We start from the raw sequence: 20,502 nt of genomic DNA, 5'->3' as shown, positions 1-20,502 counted from the left end.
GCTCTCCAAGTCAGAAGGATTCAGCTGGCTCTGTCAGCAAGGATTGCATTTCCAGAGCAGACCTGCAGAGGAACTGAAGGAACGGAAGGAGTCCTAACTGACCTTGGTCAGACCCCTCAGACTTTTAACATCGCTTAGCAAAATCAAACCTATTGGATATGGCTGGAAAAGTCCCATCTTCCTTCTCATTTTCTACTGCATCTTCCTTGACCCTCAAACAATCCCCAGGGTTGTCCATGTGGTCAGGCAGCTGGCATTTAACCGCCTCAGGTAAGAGTATTGTCTCACTTTCAGGGAAGGGTGCAGTCTTGAGGAATTTCGACTTGAGAAACGGAGCCCAGTGCAGATCCTAAGAACTTCAGCTACTCCGTCTTCCAGATTCTCTGGTGCTTGGGCTCTATACCTCATCACAAACTCCTCTATTCTTTGTTTTCTAAAAATGAGGAGGAATCAGTGAGGCTTGATGGAAGATTCTATGCTACATCCCAGACCAGTGTATGTGCTTCCGGGTGGTAGCATCAGGATCTGTCTTTAGACCCCATAGGCTTTGCTGGCATCTGATAAAAATATTTGTAGCTATGTTATAATATATGCCTCTGAAGGACCATTTAAGATCAGATGATAGGTTTGTGACATGTTTTAGTACCTCTTTACTATTAAAATTCTGTGGAACCTGTAGAAGTCAATGGAAACTAGTGAAATGACAAAATATATGACATAATAGAGGAAAGTGAGTTTTATAAATATGCCTCATTTACAGACTTTTTAAAATATGTTCAAAGTTGGATTTATCTGCCCAGTTTCCATGATGTGTGAGACTGATTTTTGTCAATCTCATGTCCCTGTTCTAGAAAGCTTCTCTGGGAATGGGTCCCAGACTCCCATGGCAGCTTTCAGAACAGGAGCTCTTTTTCCTCCCCTGTGGCTCCTCAATGCAGTGTGGATGCCCTGGCTCTGTAGTTTGGGGACCTAAGATGGTGAAAGAGAGGGAAGCTAAGGTTAATGAGCTTGATTACAAATACAACACATGCTCTTTTTTCCCCTAAAACTTTCCCTATTTCTCCCCCAAACAGTCTGAGCTTCCTTATCAATTCCTTATGTTTTTCATATTTCTGAGTAATCCCAGGGTCACCTTTATTATATAAGAAACAGCTTATAAAAGAAACAGTTAAAACAGTTATAATGAAACAGCTATGTTTGCCTTGATTTTAAAGGTTAAGTTCTGAAAGTGACATCACCTCAAGCACACTATTCCATAGTCTCAGACAATCTAAATTATCTTCCCTCTTTGGCACATGGAGAGTGTAAGGCTGTTCCAGTGAACTAAGGTGCACACTTTAGCTCTTCTAATAAGACTGTGTCTACAGCTTTGAGGGCTGCAAATCAATGTGGACATACAGTATATGGAAAAAAATAATGAGGTACATTATTGATATCACACTGATGCTCTTGTTTTAGTATTTCATATTCAAAATAGGTACACAGAACAATGACTGGGTACTTATATATCAGTCAAACATTATACCTAAAGCATAGGTATAAGAATTATTAAGAGCATGGATACCTGGATATTGATATATTGTAATGAGAAAGATGATTTGAATTTCTGGGGAGATACATATTCAGGTTTGATATCCTGAATAATATTCTTATCTAGTGATCTTTGAATATTTAGCTGTTAATGTGATGCTTGTTCTCCATTCAGATGGTTCTTTTCAAGATACTTAGAAGATTCAGAAACAGAGATCAAGAAATAAAATTAGCTACCAGTGAGAAAGGAATCACCATATTGGACTCATATTGGTCATTGTATGGGGCCTCTGATGTTACAAAATGCTGCAACCATCTTAAAAAAAAATTCACCTAGAATCTACTTGGTTCTAGGCAACTAAAGAAACAACACAGAATGGAGCACTGGAACTCCACCCTGGGAAGTGGCTTCATATTGATGGGGATTCTGAATGACAGTTTGTCTCCTGAGCTGATCTGTGCTACAATCACAGTCCTGTACATGCTGGCCCTCACCAGCAATTGCCTTCTGCTCCTGGCCATCACAACGGATGCCCGGCTCCACGTGCCCATGTACCTCCTGCTCAGGCAGCTCTCTCTCATGGACCTCCTCTTCACATCTGTTGTCACTCCCAAGGCCATTATGGATTTTCTGCTCAGTGAAAACACCATCTCCTTCGTGGGCTGTGCCCTTCAGATGTTTCTGGCACTGACCCTGGGTGGTGCAGAGGACCTCCTACTGGCCTTCATGGCCTATGACAGGTATGTGGCCATTTGTCATCCTCTGAACTACATGGTGCTCATGAGGCCGAGAGTTTGCTGGCTCATGGTGGCCACATCCTGGATTTTGGCATCCCTTAGTGCCATTGTATATACTGTGTATACCATGCACTATCCCTTTTGCAAAGCCCATGAGATCAGCCACCTGCTCTGTGAGATTCCACCTCTGTTGAAGTTGGCCTGTGCAGATACTTCCAGATATGAACTCATGGTGTATGTGATGGGTGTGACCTTCTTGATTCCTCCTCTTGTTGCTATCCTTGCCTCCTACACACTAATCCTGCTTACTGTGCTCCACATGCCCTCAAATGAAGGGAGGCAGAAAGCCCTGGTCACCTGCTCTTCCCACCTGACTGTGGTCGGGATGTTCTATGGAGCGGCCACATTCATGTATGTTCTGCCCAGTTCCCTCCACAGCCCCAAGCAAGACAACATCATCTCTGTCTTCTACACGATTGTCACCCCAGCCCTGAACCCCCTCATCTACAGCCTGAGGAATAAAGAGGTCATGGGGGCCTTAAGGAGAATCCTGGGAAAATATATGCTGTGGACACACTCCTGATAGAGTTGCCAAGTGGACTTGGTAGGGGACTAAATATCATGTGGCTGTGATAATGGTAGCTTATAGAAGTCTGATCAAACTCCAATAGCCTCTTACATCAGAGGAGAGCTGCTCTCATCTGACTGGATTCTTAGACAATTGTAGAGAGAAGTAGCCTCATAAGACATATTAGGCTTCTTGTTTATTAGGTAGATGGTTGTTCAAACAATTAGTTGGAAAGAATAATCGATTTGTGACTACATTTGTACAAATACTTATGTTGAGAGAGTGGGAAAGGCTAATGGGTCATTTTTATACCACGAAATGAAAATTAAAGTACAGAAATGAGTAAAACAGAATGTGGAAGTTCCCAGATTTCAAGTGAGCATTGGAAATATAATAGTAGTGAGAGTCATGTGTTGTGTATTTTTCTTGAGTTTTTAAAAATGTGAGTTACATACATGTAGACCTGTTTTGAAACATCAGAACATGCATAAAAACATTAAAAAAAAAAAGAAACATGAGAACATTAGAACAATTGTCTTTGTCCACAGGAAAGGAAAGCTATCATATATAATTCACTTTCTGCTAATTTAGATATGCTTTATTTGTATCATTTGATTTACCTGTGTGGAAATATTTATAACAAAAATGCAAACTTTCCTGGCTCACCTAATTGAAATTATTTTGGGAGATAGTGCTTTTTTTAAAACTCAGAAATATTTTCTTTTCAGAAGATGTCTTAAATTACTTAGTTTATTAAGATCAGTGATAATATAAAAGCTAATAACCTATGGAACTAGTCCAAGTTCATTTAAAAACAGAAAATTCAGAAACTGAGAAAGAAGCAAAAATCTCCTATTAAGTTTTCTATTCATTTTTTGCTTATCTATATGCAGTTTACTGAATAGCTATGTACATTTTGGCTAAAGTTTTGCTTTTTTGTTGCTTGATTTTTGGCGAAGTTTTTTCCTTTGAAGAGAGGACAGTACAGTGTAGGGCTGGGGGACTTAGGGAGGTAGGTGGCCAGAGTGCTGAGTTTAATCTCTGCTCACCATGTATCATCTGTGTATCTTTGAACACAAATTAAACCATTCATTTCTCACTCTGAAAAGCAATGAGAATCATAAGACTCATGATGATCTCATGTTTTAGGGTGACTTGAATAAGATGATGGTCTTGATCCCTGTCTCCTGTACAATGTCACAAACTTCTGTCCATAGTTCATCAGGCACTCTGTCTATCAGATCTAGTCCCTTAAATCTATTTCTCAGTTCCATTGTATAACCATAAGGGATTTAATTTAGGTCATACCTGAATGGTCTAGTGGTTTTCCCTACTTTCTTCAATTTAAGTCTGAATTTGGCAATAAGGGGCTCATGATCGGAGCCACAGTCAGGCCCAGTCTTGTTTCTGCTAACTGTATAGGGCTTCCCCCATTTTTGGCTGCAAAGAATATAATCAATCTGATTTCGATGTTGACCATCTGGTGATATCCATGTGTAGAGTCTTCTCTTGTGTTGTTGGAACAGGGTGTTTGCTATGACCAGTACATTCTCTTGGCAAAACTCTATTACCCTTTGCCCTGTTTCATTCTGCACTCCAAGGCCAAATTTGCCTGTTACTCCAGGTGTTTCCTGACTTCATACTTTTGCATTCCAGTCCCCTATAATGAAAAGGACTAACTAAAAGGGTGTTAGTTCTAAAAGGTCTTGAGGGTCTTCATAGAACCATTCAACTTCAGCTTCTTCAGCATTACTGGTTGGGGCATAGACTTGGGTTACTGTGATATTGAATGGTTTGCCTTGGAAACGAACAGAGATCATTCTGTCATTTTTGAGATTGCATCCAAGTACTGCTTTTCAGACCCTTGTTGACCATGATGGCTACTCCATTTCTTCTAAGGGATTCTTGCCCACAGTAGTAGATATCATGGTCATCTGAGTTAAATTCACCCAGTCCAGTCCATTTTAGTTCGCTGAATCCTAGAATGTCAATGTTCACTCTTGCCATCTCCTGTTTGACCACTTCCAATTTGCCTTGATTCATGGACCTAACATTCCAGGTTCCTTGCAATACTGCTCTTTACAGCATCGGACCTTGCTTCTATCACCAGTCACAGCCACAACTGGGTATTGTTTTTGCTTTGGTTCCATCCCTTCATTCTGGAGTTATTTCTCCACTGATCTCCAGTAGCATGTTGGGCACCTACTGACCTGGGGTGTTCCTCTTTCAGTATCCTATCATTTTGCCTTTTCATACTGTTCATGGGGTTCTCCAGGCGAGAATACTGGTTTGCCATTTCCTTCTCCAGTGGACCACATTCTGTCAGACCTCTCCACCATGACCCATCCATCTTAGGTGGCCCCACAGGGTATGGTTTAGTTTCACTGAGTTATACAAGGCTGTGATCTGTGTGATCAGATTGGCTATTTCTCTGTGATTATGGTTTCAGTGTGTCTGCCCTCTGATGCCCTCTCACAATACCTGCCATCTTACTTGGACTTCTCTTACCTTGAACATGGAGTATCTCTTCACAGCTGCTCCTTGCCTTGGACAGAGGTATCTCCTCTTGGCCACCCCTCCTGACACTGAACATGGAGTAAATCCTCTGGGGCCCCTGCACCCATGCAGCCGTTGCTCCTTGGATGTGGGGTTCGTAACATTGTACAGGAGACAGGGATCAAGACCATCCCCATGGAAAAGTAATGCAAAAAAGTAAAATGGATGTCTGAGGAAGGCTTACAAATAGCTGTGAAAAGAAGAGAAGCAAAAAGCAAAGGAGAAAAGGAAAGATAGTCCCATTTGAATGCAGAGTTCCAAAGAATAGCAAGGAGAGATAAGAAAGTCTTCCTTGGTGATCAGTGCAAAGAAAGAGAGGAAAACAACAGAATGGGAAAGACTAGCGATCTCTTCAAGAAAATAGAGACACCAAGAGAATATTTCATGTAAAGATGGGCTTGATAAAGGACAGAAATGGTATGGACCTAACAGAAGCAGAAGATATTAAGAAGAGGTGGCAAGAATACACAGAAGAACTATACAAAAAAGATCTTCACAACCCAGATAATCACCATGGTGTGATCACTCACCTAGAGCCAGACATCCTGGAATGTGAAGTCAAGTGGGCCTTAGAAAGCATCACGAAAGCAAAGCTAATGGAAGTGATGGAATTCCAGTTGAGCTATCGCAAATCCTGAAAGATGATGCTGTGAAAGTGCTGCACTCAATATGTCAGCAAATTTGGAAACCTCAGCAGTGGTCGCAGGACTGGAAAAGATCAGTTTTCATTCCAATCACAAAGAAAGGCAATCCCAAAGAATGCTAAAACTACCACACAATTGCACTCATCTCATGCGCTAGTAAAGTAATGCTCAAATTTCTCCAAGCCAGGCTTCAGCAATACGTGAACCATGAACTTCCAGATGTTCAAGCTGGTTTTAGAAAAGGCAGAGGATCCAGAGATCAAATTGCCAACATCCTCTGGATCATGGAAAAAGCAAGAGAGTTCCAGAAAAACATCTATTTCTGCTTTATTGACTATGCCAAAGGCTTTGACTGTGTGGATCACAATAAACTGTGGAAAATTCTAAAAGAGATGGGAATACCAGACCACCTGATCTGCCTCTTCAGAAACCTATATGCAGATCAGGAAGCAACAGTTAGAACTTGTAATGGAACAACAGACTGGTTCCAAATAGGAAAAGGAGTAAGTCAAGGCTGTATATTTTCACCCTGCTTATTTAACTTCTATGCAGAGTATATCATGAGAAACGCTGGGCTGGAAGAAGCACAAGCTGGAATCAAGATTGCAGGGAGAAATATCAATAACCTCAGATATGCAGATGACACCACCCTTAAGGCAGAAAGTGAAGAGGAACTAAAAAGCCTCTTGATGAAAGTGAAAGAGGAGAGCGAAAAAGTTGGGTTATTGCTATGTCACTTCAGTCGTGTCCGACTCTGTGCGACCCCACAAACGGCAGCCCACCAGGCTCCCCCTTCCCTGGGATTCTCCAAGCAAGAACACTGGAGTGGGCTGCCATTTCCTTCTCCAACGTATGAAAGTGAAAAGTGAAAGTGAAGTCGCTCAGTGCTGTCCAACTCTTGTCAACCCCATGGACTGCAGCCTACCAGGCTCCTCCGTCCATGGGATTTTCCAGGCAAGAGTACTGCAGTGGGGTGCCATTGCCTTCTCCTGGGTTAAAGCTCCACATTCAGAAAACTAAGCTCATGGCATCTGGTCCCAACACTTCATGGGAAATAGATGGGGAAACAGTGGAAACAGTGTCAGACTTTATTTTTTTGAGCTCCAAAATCACTGCAGATGGTGACTGCAGCCATGAAATTAAAAGATGCTTACTCCTTGGAAGGAAAGTTATGACCAACCTAGATAGCATATTGAAAAGCAGAGACATTACTTTGCCAATAACGGTCCAACTAGTCAAGGCTATGATTTTTCCAGTGGTCATGTATGGATGTGAGAGTTGGACTGTGAAGAAGGCTGAGCGCCAAAGAATTGATGCTTTTGAACTGTGGTGTTGGAGAAGACTCTTGAGAGTCCCTTGGACTGCAAGGAGATCCAACCAGCCCATTCTAAAGGAGATCAGTCTGGTGTTCTTTGGAAGGACTGATGCTGAAGCTGCAACTCCAATATTTTGGCCACCTCATGTGAAGAGTTGACTCATTGGAAAAGACCTTGATTGTGGGAGGGATTGGAGGCCGGAGGAGAAGGGGACGTTAGAGGATGAGATGGCTGGATGGCATCACCGACTTGATGAACATGAGTTTGGGTAAACTCAGGGAGTTGGTGATGGACAGGGAGGCCTGGCGTGCTGTGGTTCATGGTGTTGCAGAGTCAGACACAACTGAGCAACTGAACTGAACTCAACTGAATAAGATGATAATACACTTAGACCTGTGCCTCGCAACTAGTTCTTAAACCATGCAAACTGTTATATGAATACCTAGTAAATAGTCTTGATAAAACTTCATTTCAAATGACTACATATGTACTACTATGGTATATAATGGCATCATATGAATCCTCTATATAATGTTTAGGGATTTCCTTACATTTAATTTTGTCCCTTCAAATTTTTTTATGTAAGGGTATATTTTATGTGAGGTCAAATTCTTGAAGTGTAAATAATGGAATATAAGCAATGAAACTATGAAATTCTTATTTTAAAGAGCTGTTTATGAAAAAGTTAGAGACCTTTTACGTGCTGGCTAGCATTTTGTGAGAGTCTCTGCCTCACTGTACTCTTTCCCATGCTGTCTTATATAAACTCCCTTTTAAATTTATTAAGCACATAAACAAAAAGTAACAGGTGTTTTCACTTATAATATTTATTTTGTTTTATTCTAATGATTTTTCTGTAGCCCTATATAGACAAAGGTCCTAGAAAATTTGGCAGTTATTTATGTGGCAACATTTATTTTTAGTTTATTACATATGCAGTAGGATATGTTGGATAAAGTGTTACAACATTTACAAAATGTCATAGATTCATTTTTTCCTTTGTACTTTATAAGTGGTAGTACCCTTACAATTTCCATTTTTAATTCAGATAATATTGCCATAAATCTTTAGATTTGCTTAATAAACTTTAACTCTCTGTTATTATTTAAATACATTATGGGTAGTGAAACTTTAAGTTAGTTGTTTTCTAATAACTGATTTTCCTGTTAGCATTCCTAATAACCTTTACTTATTTATGTTTATTATTATCATTTACAATTGCTTGACTATATATTTTCTTCTTGTAAGTATAGTGGTAGAGGGTGTCTCTAGTACTGGTCTAGTACTACCCATTCCTCAGAGCAAATCGTCTTAAAAGACTTCACTGTACCTATACCTCTGGTCCTTTTCTCCCGTTCATGATTCATGTCACTGTAATCAGGCTCCCCTCCACAGCCAACAGCACCTCCCCTCCCTACCACATTGTAGTTGTGCATGTCGACAGTGACAGAGGTATATGTCTCATCTGTTCTGACAAAGAAATAATAGTTTATATATGTCATAAAATTGTAAAATGTGAATTTTAGAATCATTACCTGTGATTACCACTGAGCCTCAAAGGGCTTAGAGATTAAAACCTATATTCCATAGGAGATACAATAGATCTTTATAGTCCACATATCTCAGAAAAATTTAAATAATTGTAAATATTTCCAGAATTGCTAACTAGACAGGATTTAACTATCATTAAGGTTTTCAGTCTCCAGTCCTAAGTGTGTGTATGTGTGTGTGTCCCTGTATGACTTTCTGTCTTGAATTGCACCTTCTTCTTTACTTGCATAAATAATCCTCATTCCCCAAAACTCTTCTTTTTATCTTTAAATACTAATTAGGGAGACATGAAATTTAAAACTTGAGGCAATATGTGCTTCATTTTTAATTTAAAACCCCATCTTTTAATAGCTTAAAAATGCAAAATGAGAATAAAATTGTTCAGTCACTACAGAAAACAGATGGACAGTTTTTAATCAAATTAAACGCATACCTACCACACAACATAGTAAGTTTACTACAAGGGACTTACCCAAGTGAATAACAATTTATAGTCACTCAAAAACCTATACATGAATATTTATAATGGCTTTTTCCACTAACAACAATAATGAGAAACAACGCAAATATCCTTCAACTGGTGAAAGGATAAAGAAACTATGATACAGCCACACAACTGGATGTTACTCGGCAAAAAATGGGAACAGACTATTAATAGATGGCAGAATTTGAATGAATCTAAAACATATTATGCCAAGTGAAAGGAGCTACACTCGAAGTATCTGATACCATTCATATGACCTGAAGGGAAAAAATAGGAGCGGCTGTAAACAGATCAGAGAGTTCTCAAGGGTTTGGGTGAGCATGGGATGATTATCAAAATGCACCAGAGAATTTGCAGGGTTGAGGCAACTTTTATATCTTGGTTTTGGTGGTGGTTATATTCTGCTATGGGCTTCTCTGATGGCTCAGCAGGTAAAGAAACCACCTGCCCTGCAGAAGACTCAAGAGATGTGGGATTGACTCCTGTGTCACGATGACCCCTGCAGGAGCGCATGCCAACTCACTCGAGTATTCTTGGCTGGAGAATCCCATGGACAGAGGAGCCTGGTGAGGTACAGTCCAAAGGGTCTTTAAGAGTTGGACAAGACTGAGAGACTAACACTTTCACTTTCCGTTTCAACATATGCTATTATATGCATTTGTCAGAAATTGCAGAACTGTATACAAAAAGAGGCAGATTTTATTGGGTGAAAATTTGTGCCTTAATAAAAATTTTAAAAGTAGGAAATAATTGAATAAAATTTTTAATATTCTGCTTGTACAGCCTTCTTTAAGTACCAATAGAAAAAAGTCCCATCATCTTGATTTCTTTCTGTGAATTAAAAATTTTTTATTTATATCCTATCTGCTTTGAAAAGGGATTTAATGTTCAGTCAGTTCAGTTCAGTCACTCAGTCGTGTCTGACTCTTTGCGACCCCATGGACTGCAGCACACCAGGCTTCCCTGTTCATCACCAACTCCTGGAGCTTGCTCAAACTCGCATCCATTGAGTTGGTGATGTCATCCAACCATCTCATCCTCTGTAGTCCCCTTCTCCTCCCACCTTAAATCTTTCCCAGAATCAGGATCTTTTCCAATGAGTCAGTTCTTTGCATCAGGTGGCCAAAGTATTGGAGTTTCAGCTTCAGCATCAGTCCTTCCAATGAATATTCAGGACTGATTTCTTTAGGATGGACTGATTGGATATCCTTGCTTTCCAAGGGGCTCTCAAGAGTCTTCTCCAACAACACAGTTCAAAAGCATCAATTCTTCAGTTCTCAGCTTTCTTTATAGTCCAACTCTCACATCCATACATGATTACTGGTAAAACCACAACTTTGACTAGATGGAGTTTTGTTGGCAAAGCAATGTCTCTGCTTTTTAATATGCTGTCTACGTTGGTTATAACTTTTCTTCCAAGGAGTAAGCGTCTTTTAATTTCATGTCTGCAGTCACCATCTGCAGTGATTTTGGAGCCCCCCAAAATAAAGTCTGTCACTGTTTCCATTGTTTTCCCATCTATTTGTCATGAAGTGATGGGACTGGTTGTGTCCAACTCTTTGTGATGCCATGGACTATACAATCGATAGAATTCTCCAGGCCAGAATACTGGAGTGGGTAGCCTTTCCCTTTTCCAGGGAATCTTCCCAACCCAGGATTGAACCCAGGTCTGCCGCATTTCAGGGAAATTCTTCACCAGCTGAGCCACAAGGGAAGCCCAAGAATTTTGGAGTGGGTTGCCTATCCCTTCTCCAGTGGATCTCCTCGACCCAGCAATTGAACCGAGGTTCCTGAGTTGCAGGCAGATTCTTTACCAACTGAACTATCAGGGAAGCCCTTACGATACAGTGGAAGTGATTATACAGCACAACGCTGGAGATGCGGCTGAAAAAGATACCCCACATCCAAAGGCAAAGGAGAAGCCCCAGCAAGATGGTAAGAGGGGCAAAAACACATTTAGAATCAAACCCCATACCTGCCAGAGATGCTCAGAGGGCTCAAACAAACCTTGTGCACACCAGAACCCAGAGATACCCCAGAGACTGAGCCAGAACTGTGTTGGAATGCCTCCTGTGGAGGTACGGGTCAGTTGTGGCCTGCCACAGGGGCAGGGGCTCTGGGTGCCACAGACCTGGGTATGACATAAGCACTCTTGGAGGAGGTCACCATTAAAACCAGCATAGAGGCACCAGAACTTACACAGGACTGGGGAAACAGACTTTTGGAGGGAACAAACAGAACTTTGTGGGCACCAGGACCCAGGAGAAAGGAGCAGTGACCACACAAGAGACTGACCCAGACTTGCCCATGAGTGCCCAGGAGTCTCTAGTGGAGGCATGGGTCAGCAGTGGCCTGCTGCAGGGTTGGGGGCACTGAGTGTAGCAGGGCTTGATGGGACCTTTTGAAGGAGGTCACCATTATCTTCACTGCCTCCACCACAGTTTGGCCCCAGATAAATAACTGGGAGGGAAAACAACCTCACCCATCAATAGAAAATTGGATTAAAGATTTACTGAACCTGGCCCTGCCCATCAGAATAAGACCCAGTTTCCCCCTCAGAACAGTGGAGGAGCTACTACACATTTAAGGTCAGGAGGGGTGGCAGTGAGGAGATACCCCTTGTCCAAGGTAAGGAGCAGCAGCTCCGCTTTGCTGGAGCAGCTGTGAAGAGATACCACACATCGAAGGTAAGAGAAACCCAAGTAAGACGGTAGGTGTTGTGAGAGGGCATCAGAGGGCAGACACACTGAAACCATAATCACAGAGAAATAGCCAATCTGATCACACAGATCACAGCCTTGTATAACTCAGTGAAACTAAACCATACCCTGTGGGGCCACCTAAGATGGATGGGTCATGGTGGAGAGGTCTGACAGAATGTGGTCCACTGGAGAAGGGAGTGGCAAACCAGTATTCTCGCCTGGAGAACCCCATGAACAGTATGAAAAGGCAAAATGATAGGATACTGAAAGAGGAACACCCCAGGTCAGTAGGTGCCCAACATGCTACTGGAGATCAGTGGAGAAATAACTCCAGAAAGAATGAAGGGATGGAGCCAAAGCAAAAACAATACCCAGTTGTGGCTGTGACTGGTGATAGAAGCAAGGTCCGATGCTGTAAAGAGCAGTATTGCAAGGAACCTGGAATGTTAGGTCCATGAATCAAGGCAAATTGGAAGTGGTCAAACAAGAGATGGCAAGGGTGAACGTCAACATTCTAGGAATCAGCAAACTAAAATGGACTGGAATGGGTGAATTTAACCCAGATGACCATTATATCTACTACTGTGGGCAGGAATCCCTCAGAAGAAATGGAGTAGCCATCATGGTCAACAAGAGAGTCCAAAAAGCAGTACTTGGTTGCAATCTCAAAAACGACAGAATGATCTCTGTTCGTTTCCAAGGCAAACCAATCAATATCACAGTAATCCAAGTCTATGCCCCAACCAGTAATGCTGAAGAAGCTGAAGTTGAACGATTCTATGAAGACCTACAAGACCTTCTAGAACTAACAACCCAAAAAGATGTCCTTTTCATTATAGTGGACTGGAATGTAAAAGTAGGACGGTAAGAAATACCTGGAGTAAGAGGCAAATTTGGCCTTGGAGTGCAGAATGAAGCAGGGCAAAGGCTAATAGAGTTTTGCCAGGAGGACGCACGGGTCATAGCAAGCACTGTCTTCCAACAACACAAGAGAAGTCTCTACATGTGGACATCACCAGATGGTCAACAACAAAATCAGACTGATTATATTCTTTGCAGCCAAAGATGAAGAAGCTCTATCCAGTCAGCAAAAGCAAGACCAGGAGCTGATGGTGGCTCCAATCATGAACTCCTTATTGCCATATTCAGACTTAAATTGAAGAAAGCAGGGGAAACCGCTAGACCATTCAGGTATGACCTAAATCAAATCCCTTATGATTATACAATGGAAGTGGCAAATAGATTCAAGGGATTAGATCTGATAGACAGTGTCTGAAGAACTATGGATGGAGGCTCATAACATTGCACAGGAGGCAGGGATCAAGATCATCCCCCAAAAAAAGAAGTGCAAAATGGCAAAATGGTTTTCTGTGGAGGACTTTACAAATAGCTGTGAAAAGAAGAAAAGAGAAAGGCAAAGGAGAAAAGGAAAGATATACCCATTTGAATGCAGAGTTCCAAAGAATAGCAAGGAGAGATACGAAAGTCTTCCTCAGTGATAAATGCAAGGAAATAGAGCAAAACAATAGAATGGGAAAGACTAGAGATCTCTTCAAGGAAATCAGAGATACTGAAGGAGGAAACAGACAGAACAAGTTCCATCTTTAAAGCAGGCCTCCATCTTGAGCCGGACTGTGGAATTTGAGCTATATGCCCTGTATCTATGGAAACGGCATACACTGGAAAATCAGAGCCCCAGATGGAAGAGCCCCAGGGCTGGCACTTAGACTCTCTGTCGCCTAAAAAAAATACCCTAATTATCTGTGTAACTGAATAGAATCATAAATTCTATTATGCTTATTGGGGTATGACCACAGGCCTATTGATAATTGCCCACTGTTAACTTCCTGGCTTAAGGTATACGAATCACAGGTTAACTTTGAATGTATCTTTCTTTTCTTTTGTTCAGACTAGTTTCAGAGAATGTGGGGAGGTGAGTTTGAGCACGTACACTTAGGGTACATAAGGTTTTCACAAAAACTGGTCACTGTCCTTAGCTAAGAGGAGACTGCCTTGGGCCTGCCAGTGTAATAAACTGCACTCTGCTATCTGCATTGTCCTTCTAAGCGAGTTTGTTTCCCAGAACGCATAAATACAACAATACCAAGAGAACATTTCATGCAAACATGGGCACAATAAAGGACAGAAACGGTATGGACGTAACAGAAGCAGAAGATATTAAGAACAGGTGGCAAGAATACACAGAAGAAATATATATATAAAAGTTCTTCACGACCCAGATAAGCACAATGGTGTGATCACTCACCTAGAGCCAGACATCCTGGAACACTAAGTCAAGTGGGCCTTAAGAAGCATCACTGCGAACAAAGCTAGAGGAGGTGATGGAATTCCAGTTGATATGTTTCAAATCCTAAAAGATGATGCTGTGAAAATGCTGCACTCAATATACCAGCCCCTACTCAGCAGTGGCCATAAGACTGGAAAAGGTCAGTTTTCAAAGGCAATGCCAAAGAATGCTCAAACTACTGCACAATTGAACTCATCTCACAAGCTAGCAAAGTAATGCTCAAAACTCTCCAAGCCAGGCTTCAACAGTACATGAGCTCTGAATTTCCAGATGTTCAATCTGGTTTTAGAAAAGGCACAGGAACCAGAGATCAAATTGCCAACATCCGCTGGATCATCGAAAAAACAAGGGAGTTCCAGAAAAATATCTACTTCTGCTATATTGACTGTACAAAAGCCTTTGACTGTGTGGATCACAAAAAGCTGTGGAAAATTCTAAAAGAGATGGGACTACCGGACGACCTGACCTGCCTCCTGTGAAATCTGTATGCAGGTCAGGAAGCAACAGTTAGAACAGGACATGGAACAACAGATTGGTTCCAAATTAGGAAAGGAGTAAGTCAAGGCTGTATATTGTCACCCTACTTATTTAACTACTATGCAGAGTACATCATTAGAAAGGCTGGGCTGGAGGAAGCACAAGCTGGAATCAAGATTGCCGGGAGAAATATCAATAACCTCAGATATCACCCTTATGGCAGAAAGCGAAGAGGAACTAAAGAGCCTCTTGATGAAAGTGGAAGAGGAGAGTGGAGAAGTTTGCTTAAAACTTAGCATTCAGAAAACTAAGACTGTGGCATCTGGTCCCATCACTTCATGGCAAATAGATGGGGAAACTGTGGAAACAGTGTCAGACTTTATTTCTTTTTTTTTTTTCCCCCTGGGTTTTTCTTTTTTTTAATTTTTATTTTTACTTTATTTTACTTTACAATACTGTATTGGTTTTGCCTTACATTGACATGAATCCACCACGGGTGTACATGCGTTCCCAAACTTGAACCCCCCTCCCACTTCCCTCCCCATAACATCTCTCTGGGTCATCCCCATGCACCAGCCCCAAGCATGCTGTATCCTGCGTAAGACATAGACTGACGATTCGATTCTTACATGATAGTATACCTGTTACAATGCCATTCTCCCAAATCACCCCACCCTCTCCCTCTCTCTCTGAGTCCAAAAGTCAGTTATACACATCTGTGTCTCCTTTGCTGTCCTGCATACAGGGTCGTCATTGCCATCTTTCTAAATTCCATATATATGTGTTAGTGTACTGTATTGGTGTTTTTCTTTCTGGCTTACTTCACTCTGTATAATCGGCTCCAGTTTCATCCATCTTATCAGAACTGATTCAAATGCATTCTTTTTAACGGCTGAGTAATACTCCATTGTGTATATGTACCACAGCTTTCTTAGCCATTCATCTGCTGATGGACATCTAGGTTGTTTCCATGTCCTGGCTATTATAAACAGTGCTGCGATGAATATCGGGGTACATATGTCTCTTTCAATTCTGGTTTCCTTGGTGTGTATGCCCAGAAGTGGGATTGCTGGGTCATAAGGTAGTTCTATTTGCAATTTTTTAAGGACTCTCCACACTGTTCTCCATAGTGGCTGTACTAGTTTGCATTCCCACCAACAGTGTAGGAGGGCTCCCTTTTCTCCACACCCTCTCCAGCATTTATTGCTTGCAGATTTTTGGATCACAGCCATTCTGACTGGTGTGAAGTGGTACCTCATTGTGGTTTTGATTTGCATTTCTCTAATAATGAGTGATGTTGAGCATCTTTTCACGTGTTTGTTAGCCATCCATATGTCTTCTTTGGAGAAATGTCTATTTAGTTCTTTGGCCCATTTTTTGATTGGGTCGTTTATTTTTCTGGAATTGAGCTGCATAAGTTGCTTGTATATTTTTGAGATTAGTTGTTTGTCAGTTGCTTCTTTGCTATTATTTTCTCCCATTCGGAAGGTTGTCTTTTAACCTTGCTTATATTTTCCTTTGTTGTGCAGAAGCTTTTAATTTTAATTAGATCCCATTTGTTTATTTTTGCTTTTATTTCCAGAATTCTGGGAGGTGGATCATAGAGGATCCTGCTGTGATTTATGTCGGAGAGTGTTTTGCCTACGTTCTCCTCTAGGAGTTTTATAGTTTCTGGTCTTACATTTAGATCTTTAATCCATTTTGAGTTTATTTTTGTGTGCGGTGTTAGAAAGTGATCTAGTTTCATTCTTTTACAAGTGGTTGACCAGTTTTCCCAGCACCACTTGTTAAAGAGATTGTCTTTACTCCATTGTATATTCTTGCCTCCTTTGTCAAAGATAAGGTGTCCATATGTGTGTGGATTTATCTCTGGGCTTTCTATTTTGTTCCATTGATCTATATGTCTGTCTTTGTGCCAGTACCATACTGTCTTGATGACTGTGGCTTTGTAGTAGAGCCTGAAGTCAGGCAAGTTGATTCCTCCAGTTCCATTCTTCTTTCTCAAGATTGCTTTGGCTATTCGAGGTTTTTTGTATTTCCATACAAATCTTGAAATTATTTGTTCTAGTTCTGTGAAAAATATGGCTGGTAGCTTGATAGGGATTGCATTGAATTTGTAAATTGCTTTGGGTAGTATACTGATTTTCACTATATTGATTCTTCCAATCCATGAACATGGTATTTCTCCATCTATTAGTGTCCTCTTTGATTTCTTTCATCAATGTTTTACAGTTTTCTATATATAGGTCTTTAGTTTCTTTAGGTAGATATATTCCTAAGTATTTTATTCTTTTCGTTGCAATGGTGAATGGAATTGTTTCCTTAATTTCTTTTTCTACTTTCTCATTATTAGTGTATAGGAATGCAAGGGATTTCTGTGTGTTGATTTTATATCCTGCAACTTTACTATATTCATTGATTAGCTCTAGTAATTTTCTGGTGGAGTCTTTAGGGTTTTCTATGTAGAGGATCATGCCATCTGCAAACAGTGAAAGTTTTACTTCTTCTTTTCCAATTTGGATTCCTTTTATTTCTTTTTCTGCTCTGATTGCTGTGGCCAAAACTTCCAGAACTATGTTGAACAGTAGCGGTGAAAGTGGGCACCCTTGTCTTGTTCCTTACTTTAGGGGAAATGCTTTCAATTTTTCACCATCGAGGATAATGTTTGCTGTGGGTTTGTCATATATAGCTAATGTGGTGAATTACATTGATTGATTTGCGGATATTGAAGAATCCTCGCATCCCTGGAATAAAGCCCACTTGGTCATGATGTATGATCTTTTTAATGTGTTGTTGGATTCTGATTGCTAGAATTTTGTTGAGGATTTTTGCATCTATGTTCATCAGTGATATTGGCCTGTAGTTTTCCTTTTTTGTGGCATCTTTGTCAGGTTTTGGTATTAGGGTGATGGTGGCCTCATAGAATGAGTTTGGAAGTTTACTTTCCTCTGCAATTTTCTGGAAGAGTTTGAGTAGGATAGGCGTTAGCTCTTCTCGAAATTTTTGGTAGAATTCAGCTGTGAAGCCGTCTGGACCTGGGCTTTTGTTTGCTGGAAGATTTCTGATTACAGTTTCAATCTCCATGCTTGTGATGGGTCTGTTAAGATTTTCTATTTCTTCCTGGTTCAGTTTTGGAATATTGTACTTTTCTAAGAATTTGTCCATTTCTTCCACATTGTCCATTTTATTGGCATATAACTGCTGATAGTAGTCTCTTATGATCCTTTGTATTTCTGTATTGTCTGTTGTGATCTCTCCATTTTCATTTCTAATTTTATTGATTTGATTTTTCTCTCTTTGCTTCTTGATGAGTCTGGCTAATGGTTTGTCAATTTTATTTATCCTTTCAAAGAACCAGCTTTTGGCTTTGTTGATTTTTGCTATGGTCTCTTTTGTTACTTTTGCATTTATTTCTGCCCTAATTTTTAAGATTTCTTTCCTTTTACTGACTCTGGGGTTCTCCAATTCTTCCTTTTCTAGAGTTAGGTTATTTATTTGACTTTTTTCTTGTTTCTTGAGGTATGCCTGTATTGCTATGAACTTTCCTCTTAGCACTGCTTTTATAGTGTCCCACAGGTTTTGGGTTGTTGTGTTTTCATTTTCATTAGTTTCTATGCATATTTTGATTTCTTTTTTGATTTATTCTGTGATTTGTTGGTTATTCAGAAGTGTGTTGTTCAACCTCCATATGTTGGAATTTTTAATAGTTTTTCTCCTGTAATTGAGATCTAATCTTAATGCATTATGGTCAGAAAAGATGCTTGGAATGATTTCGATTTTTTTGAATTTATCAAGTTTAGATTTATGGCCCAGGATGTGATCTATCCTGGAGAAGATTCCATGAGCACTTGAAAAAAGGTGAAATTCATTGTTTTGGGGTGAAATGTCCTATAGATATCAATTAGGTCTAACTGATCTAATGTATCATTTAAAGTTTGCATTTCTTTGTTAATTTTCTGTTTAGTTGATCTGTCCATAGGTGTGAGTGGGGTATTAAAGTCTCCCACTATTATTGTGTTATTGTTGATTTCCCCTTTCATACTTGTTAGCATTTGTCTTACATATTGCGGTGCTCCTATATTGGGTGCATATATATTATAATTGTTATATCTTCTTCTTGGATTGATCCTTTGATCATTATGTAGTGGCCTTCTTTGTCTCTTTTCACAGCCTTTGTTTTAAAGTCTATTTTATTGGATATGAGTATTGCCACTCCTGCTTTCTTTTGGTCTCTATTTGCATGGTATATCTTTTTCCAGCCCTTCACTTTCAGTCTGTATGCGTCCCTTGTTTTGAGGTGGGTCTCTTGTAAGCAGCATATAGAGGGGTCTTGTTTTTGTATCTATTCGGCCAGTCTTTGTCTTTTGGTTGGGGCATTCAGCCCATTTATGTTTAAAGTAATTATTGATAAGTATGATCCCGTTACCATTTACTTTATTGTTTTGGGTTCGGGTTTATACACCCTTTTCGTGTTTCCTGTCTAGAGAATATCCTTTAGAATTTGTTGGAGAGCTGGTTTGGTGGTGCTGAATTCTCTCAGCTTTTGCTTGTCTGTAAAGCTTTTGATTTCTCCTTCGTATTTGAATGAGATCCTTGCTGGGTACAGTAATCTGGGCTGTAGGTTATTGTCTTTCATCACTTTAAGTATGTCTTGCCATTCCCTCCTGGCCTGAAGAGTTTCTATTGAAAGATCAGCTGTTATCCTTATGGGAATCCCCTTGTGTGTTATTTGTTGTTTTTCCCTTGCTGCTTTTAATATTTGTTCTTTGTGTTTGATCTTTGTTAATTTGATTAATATGTGTCTTGGGGTGTTTTGCCTTGGGTTTATCCTATTTGGAACTCTCTGTGTTTCTTGGACTTGGGTGATTATTTCCTTCCCCATTTTAGGGAAGTTTTCAACTATTATCTCCTCAAGGATTTTCTCATGATCTTTCTTTTTGTCTTCTTCTGGGACTCCTATAATTCGAATGTTGGAGCGTTTCATATTGTCCTGGAGGTCTCTGAGATTGTCCTCATTTATTTTAATTCTTTTTTCTTGTTTCCTCTCTGATTCATTTATTTCTACCATTCTATCTTCTATTTCACTAACCCTATCTTCTGCCTCCATTATTCTACTATTTGTTGCCTCCAGAGTGTTTCTGATCTCATTTATTGCATTATTCATTATATATTGACTCTTTTTTATTTCTTCTAGGTCCTTGTTAAACCTTTCTTGCATCTTCTCAATCCTTGTCTCTAGGCTATTAATCTGTGATTCCATTTTGATTTCAAGATTTTCGATCATTTTCACTATCAATATTTGGAATTCTTTCTCAGGTAGATTCCCTACCTCTTCCTCTTTTGTTTGGTTTGGTGGGCAACTCTCCTGTTCCTTTACCTGCTGAGTATTCCTCTGTCTCTTCATCTTGGTTATATTGTTGCGTTTGGAGTGGCCTTTTTATATTCTGGTAATTTGTGGAGTTCTCTTTATTATGGAGCTTCCTCACTGTGGGTGGGGTTCTATCAGTAGCTTGTCAAGGTTTCCTGGTTAGGGAGGCTTGTGTTGGAGTTCTGGTGGGTGGAGCTGGGTTTCTTCTCTCTGGAGTGCAGTGGAGTGACCAGTAATGGGTTATGAGACATCAAAGGTTT

General features: G+C 40.3%; 1 protein-coding gene across 1 annotated transcript; it reads left to right on the top strand.

The window, feature by feature from the left end:
• Window positions 1-1,906: 1,906 nt before the first annotated feature.
• Window positions 1,907-2,851, top strand: LOC138420519 (olfactory receptor 2AG1-like). Its single transcript, XM_069553754.1, has one exon. It carries the CDS (start codon window positions 1,907-1,909, stop codon window positions 2,849-2,851), a length of 945 nt encoding a protein of 314 aa, XP_069409855.1.
• The last annotated feature ends 17,651 nt before the right edge of the window (window positions 2,852-20,502 follow it).

Source organism: Ovis canadensis, chromosome 15 (genome assembly GCF_042477335.2).
Source record: "Ovis canadensis isolate MfBH-ARS-UI-01 breed Bighorn chromosome 15, ARS-UI_OviCan_v2, whole genome shotgun sequence".
Classification (NCBI taxonomy): domain Eukaryota; kingdom Metazoa; phylum Chordata; class Mammalia; order Artiodactyla; family Bovidae; genus Ovis; species Ovis canadensis.
This window is presented reverse-complemented; position numbering and strand designations above follow the sequence as displayed.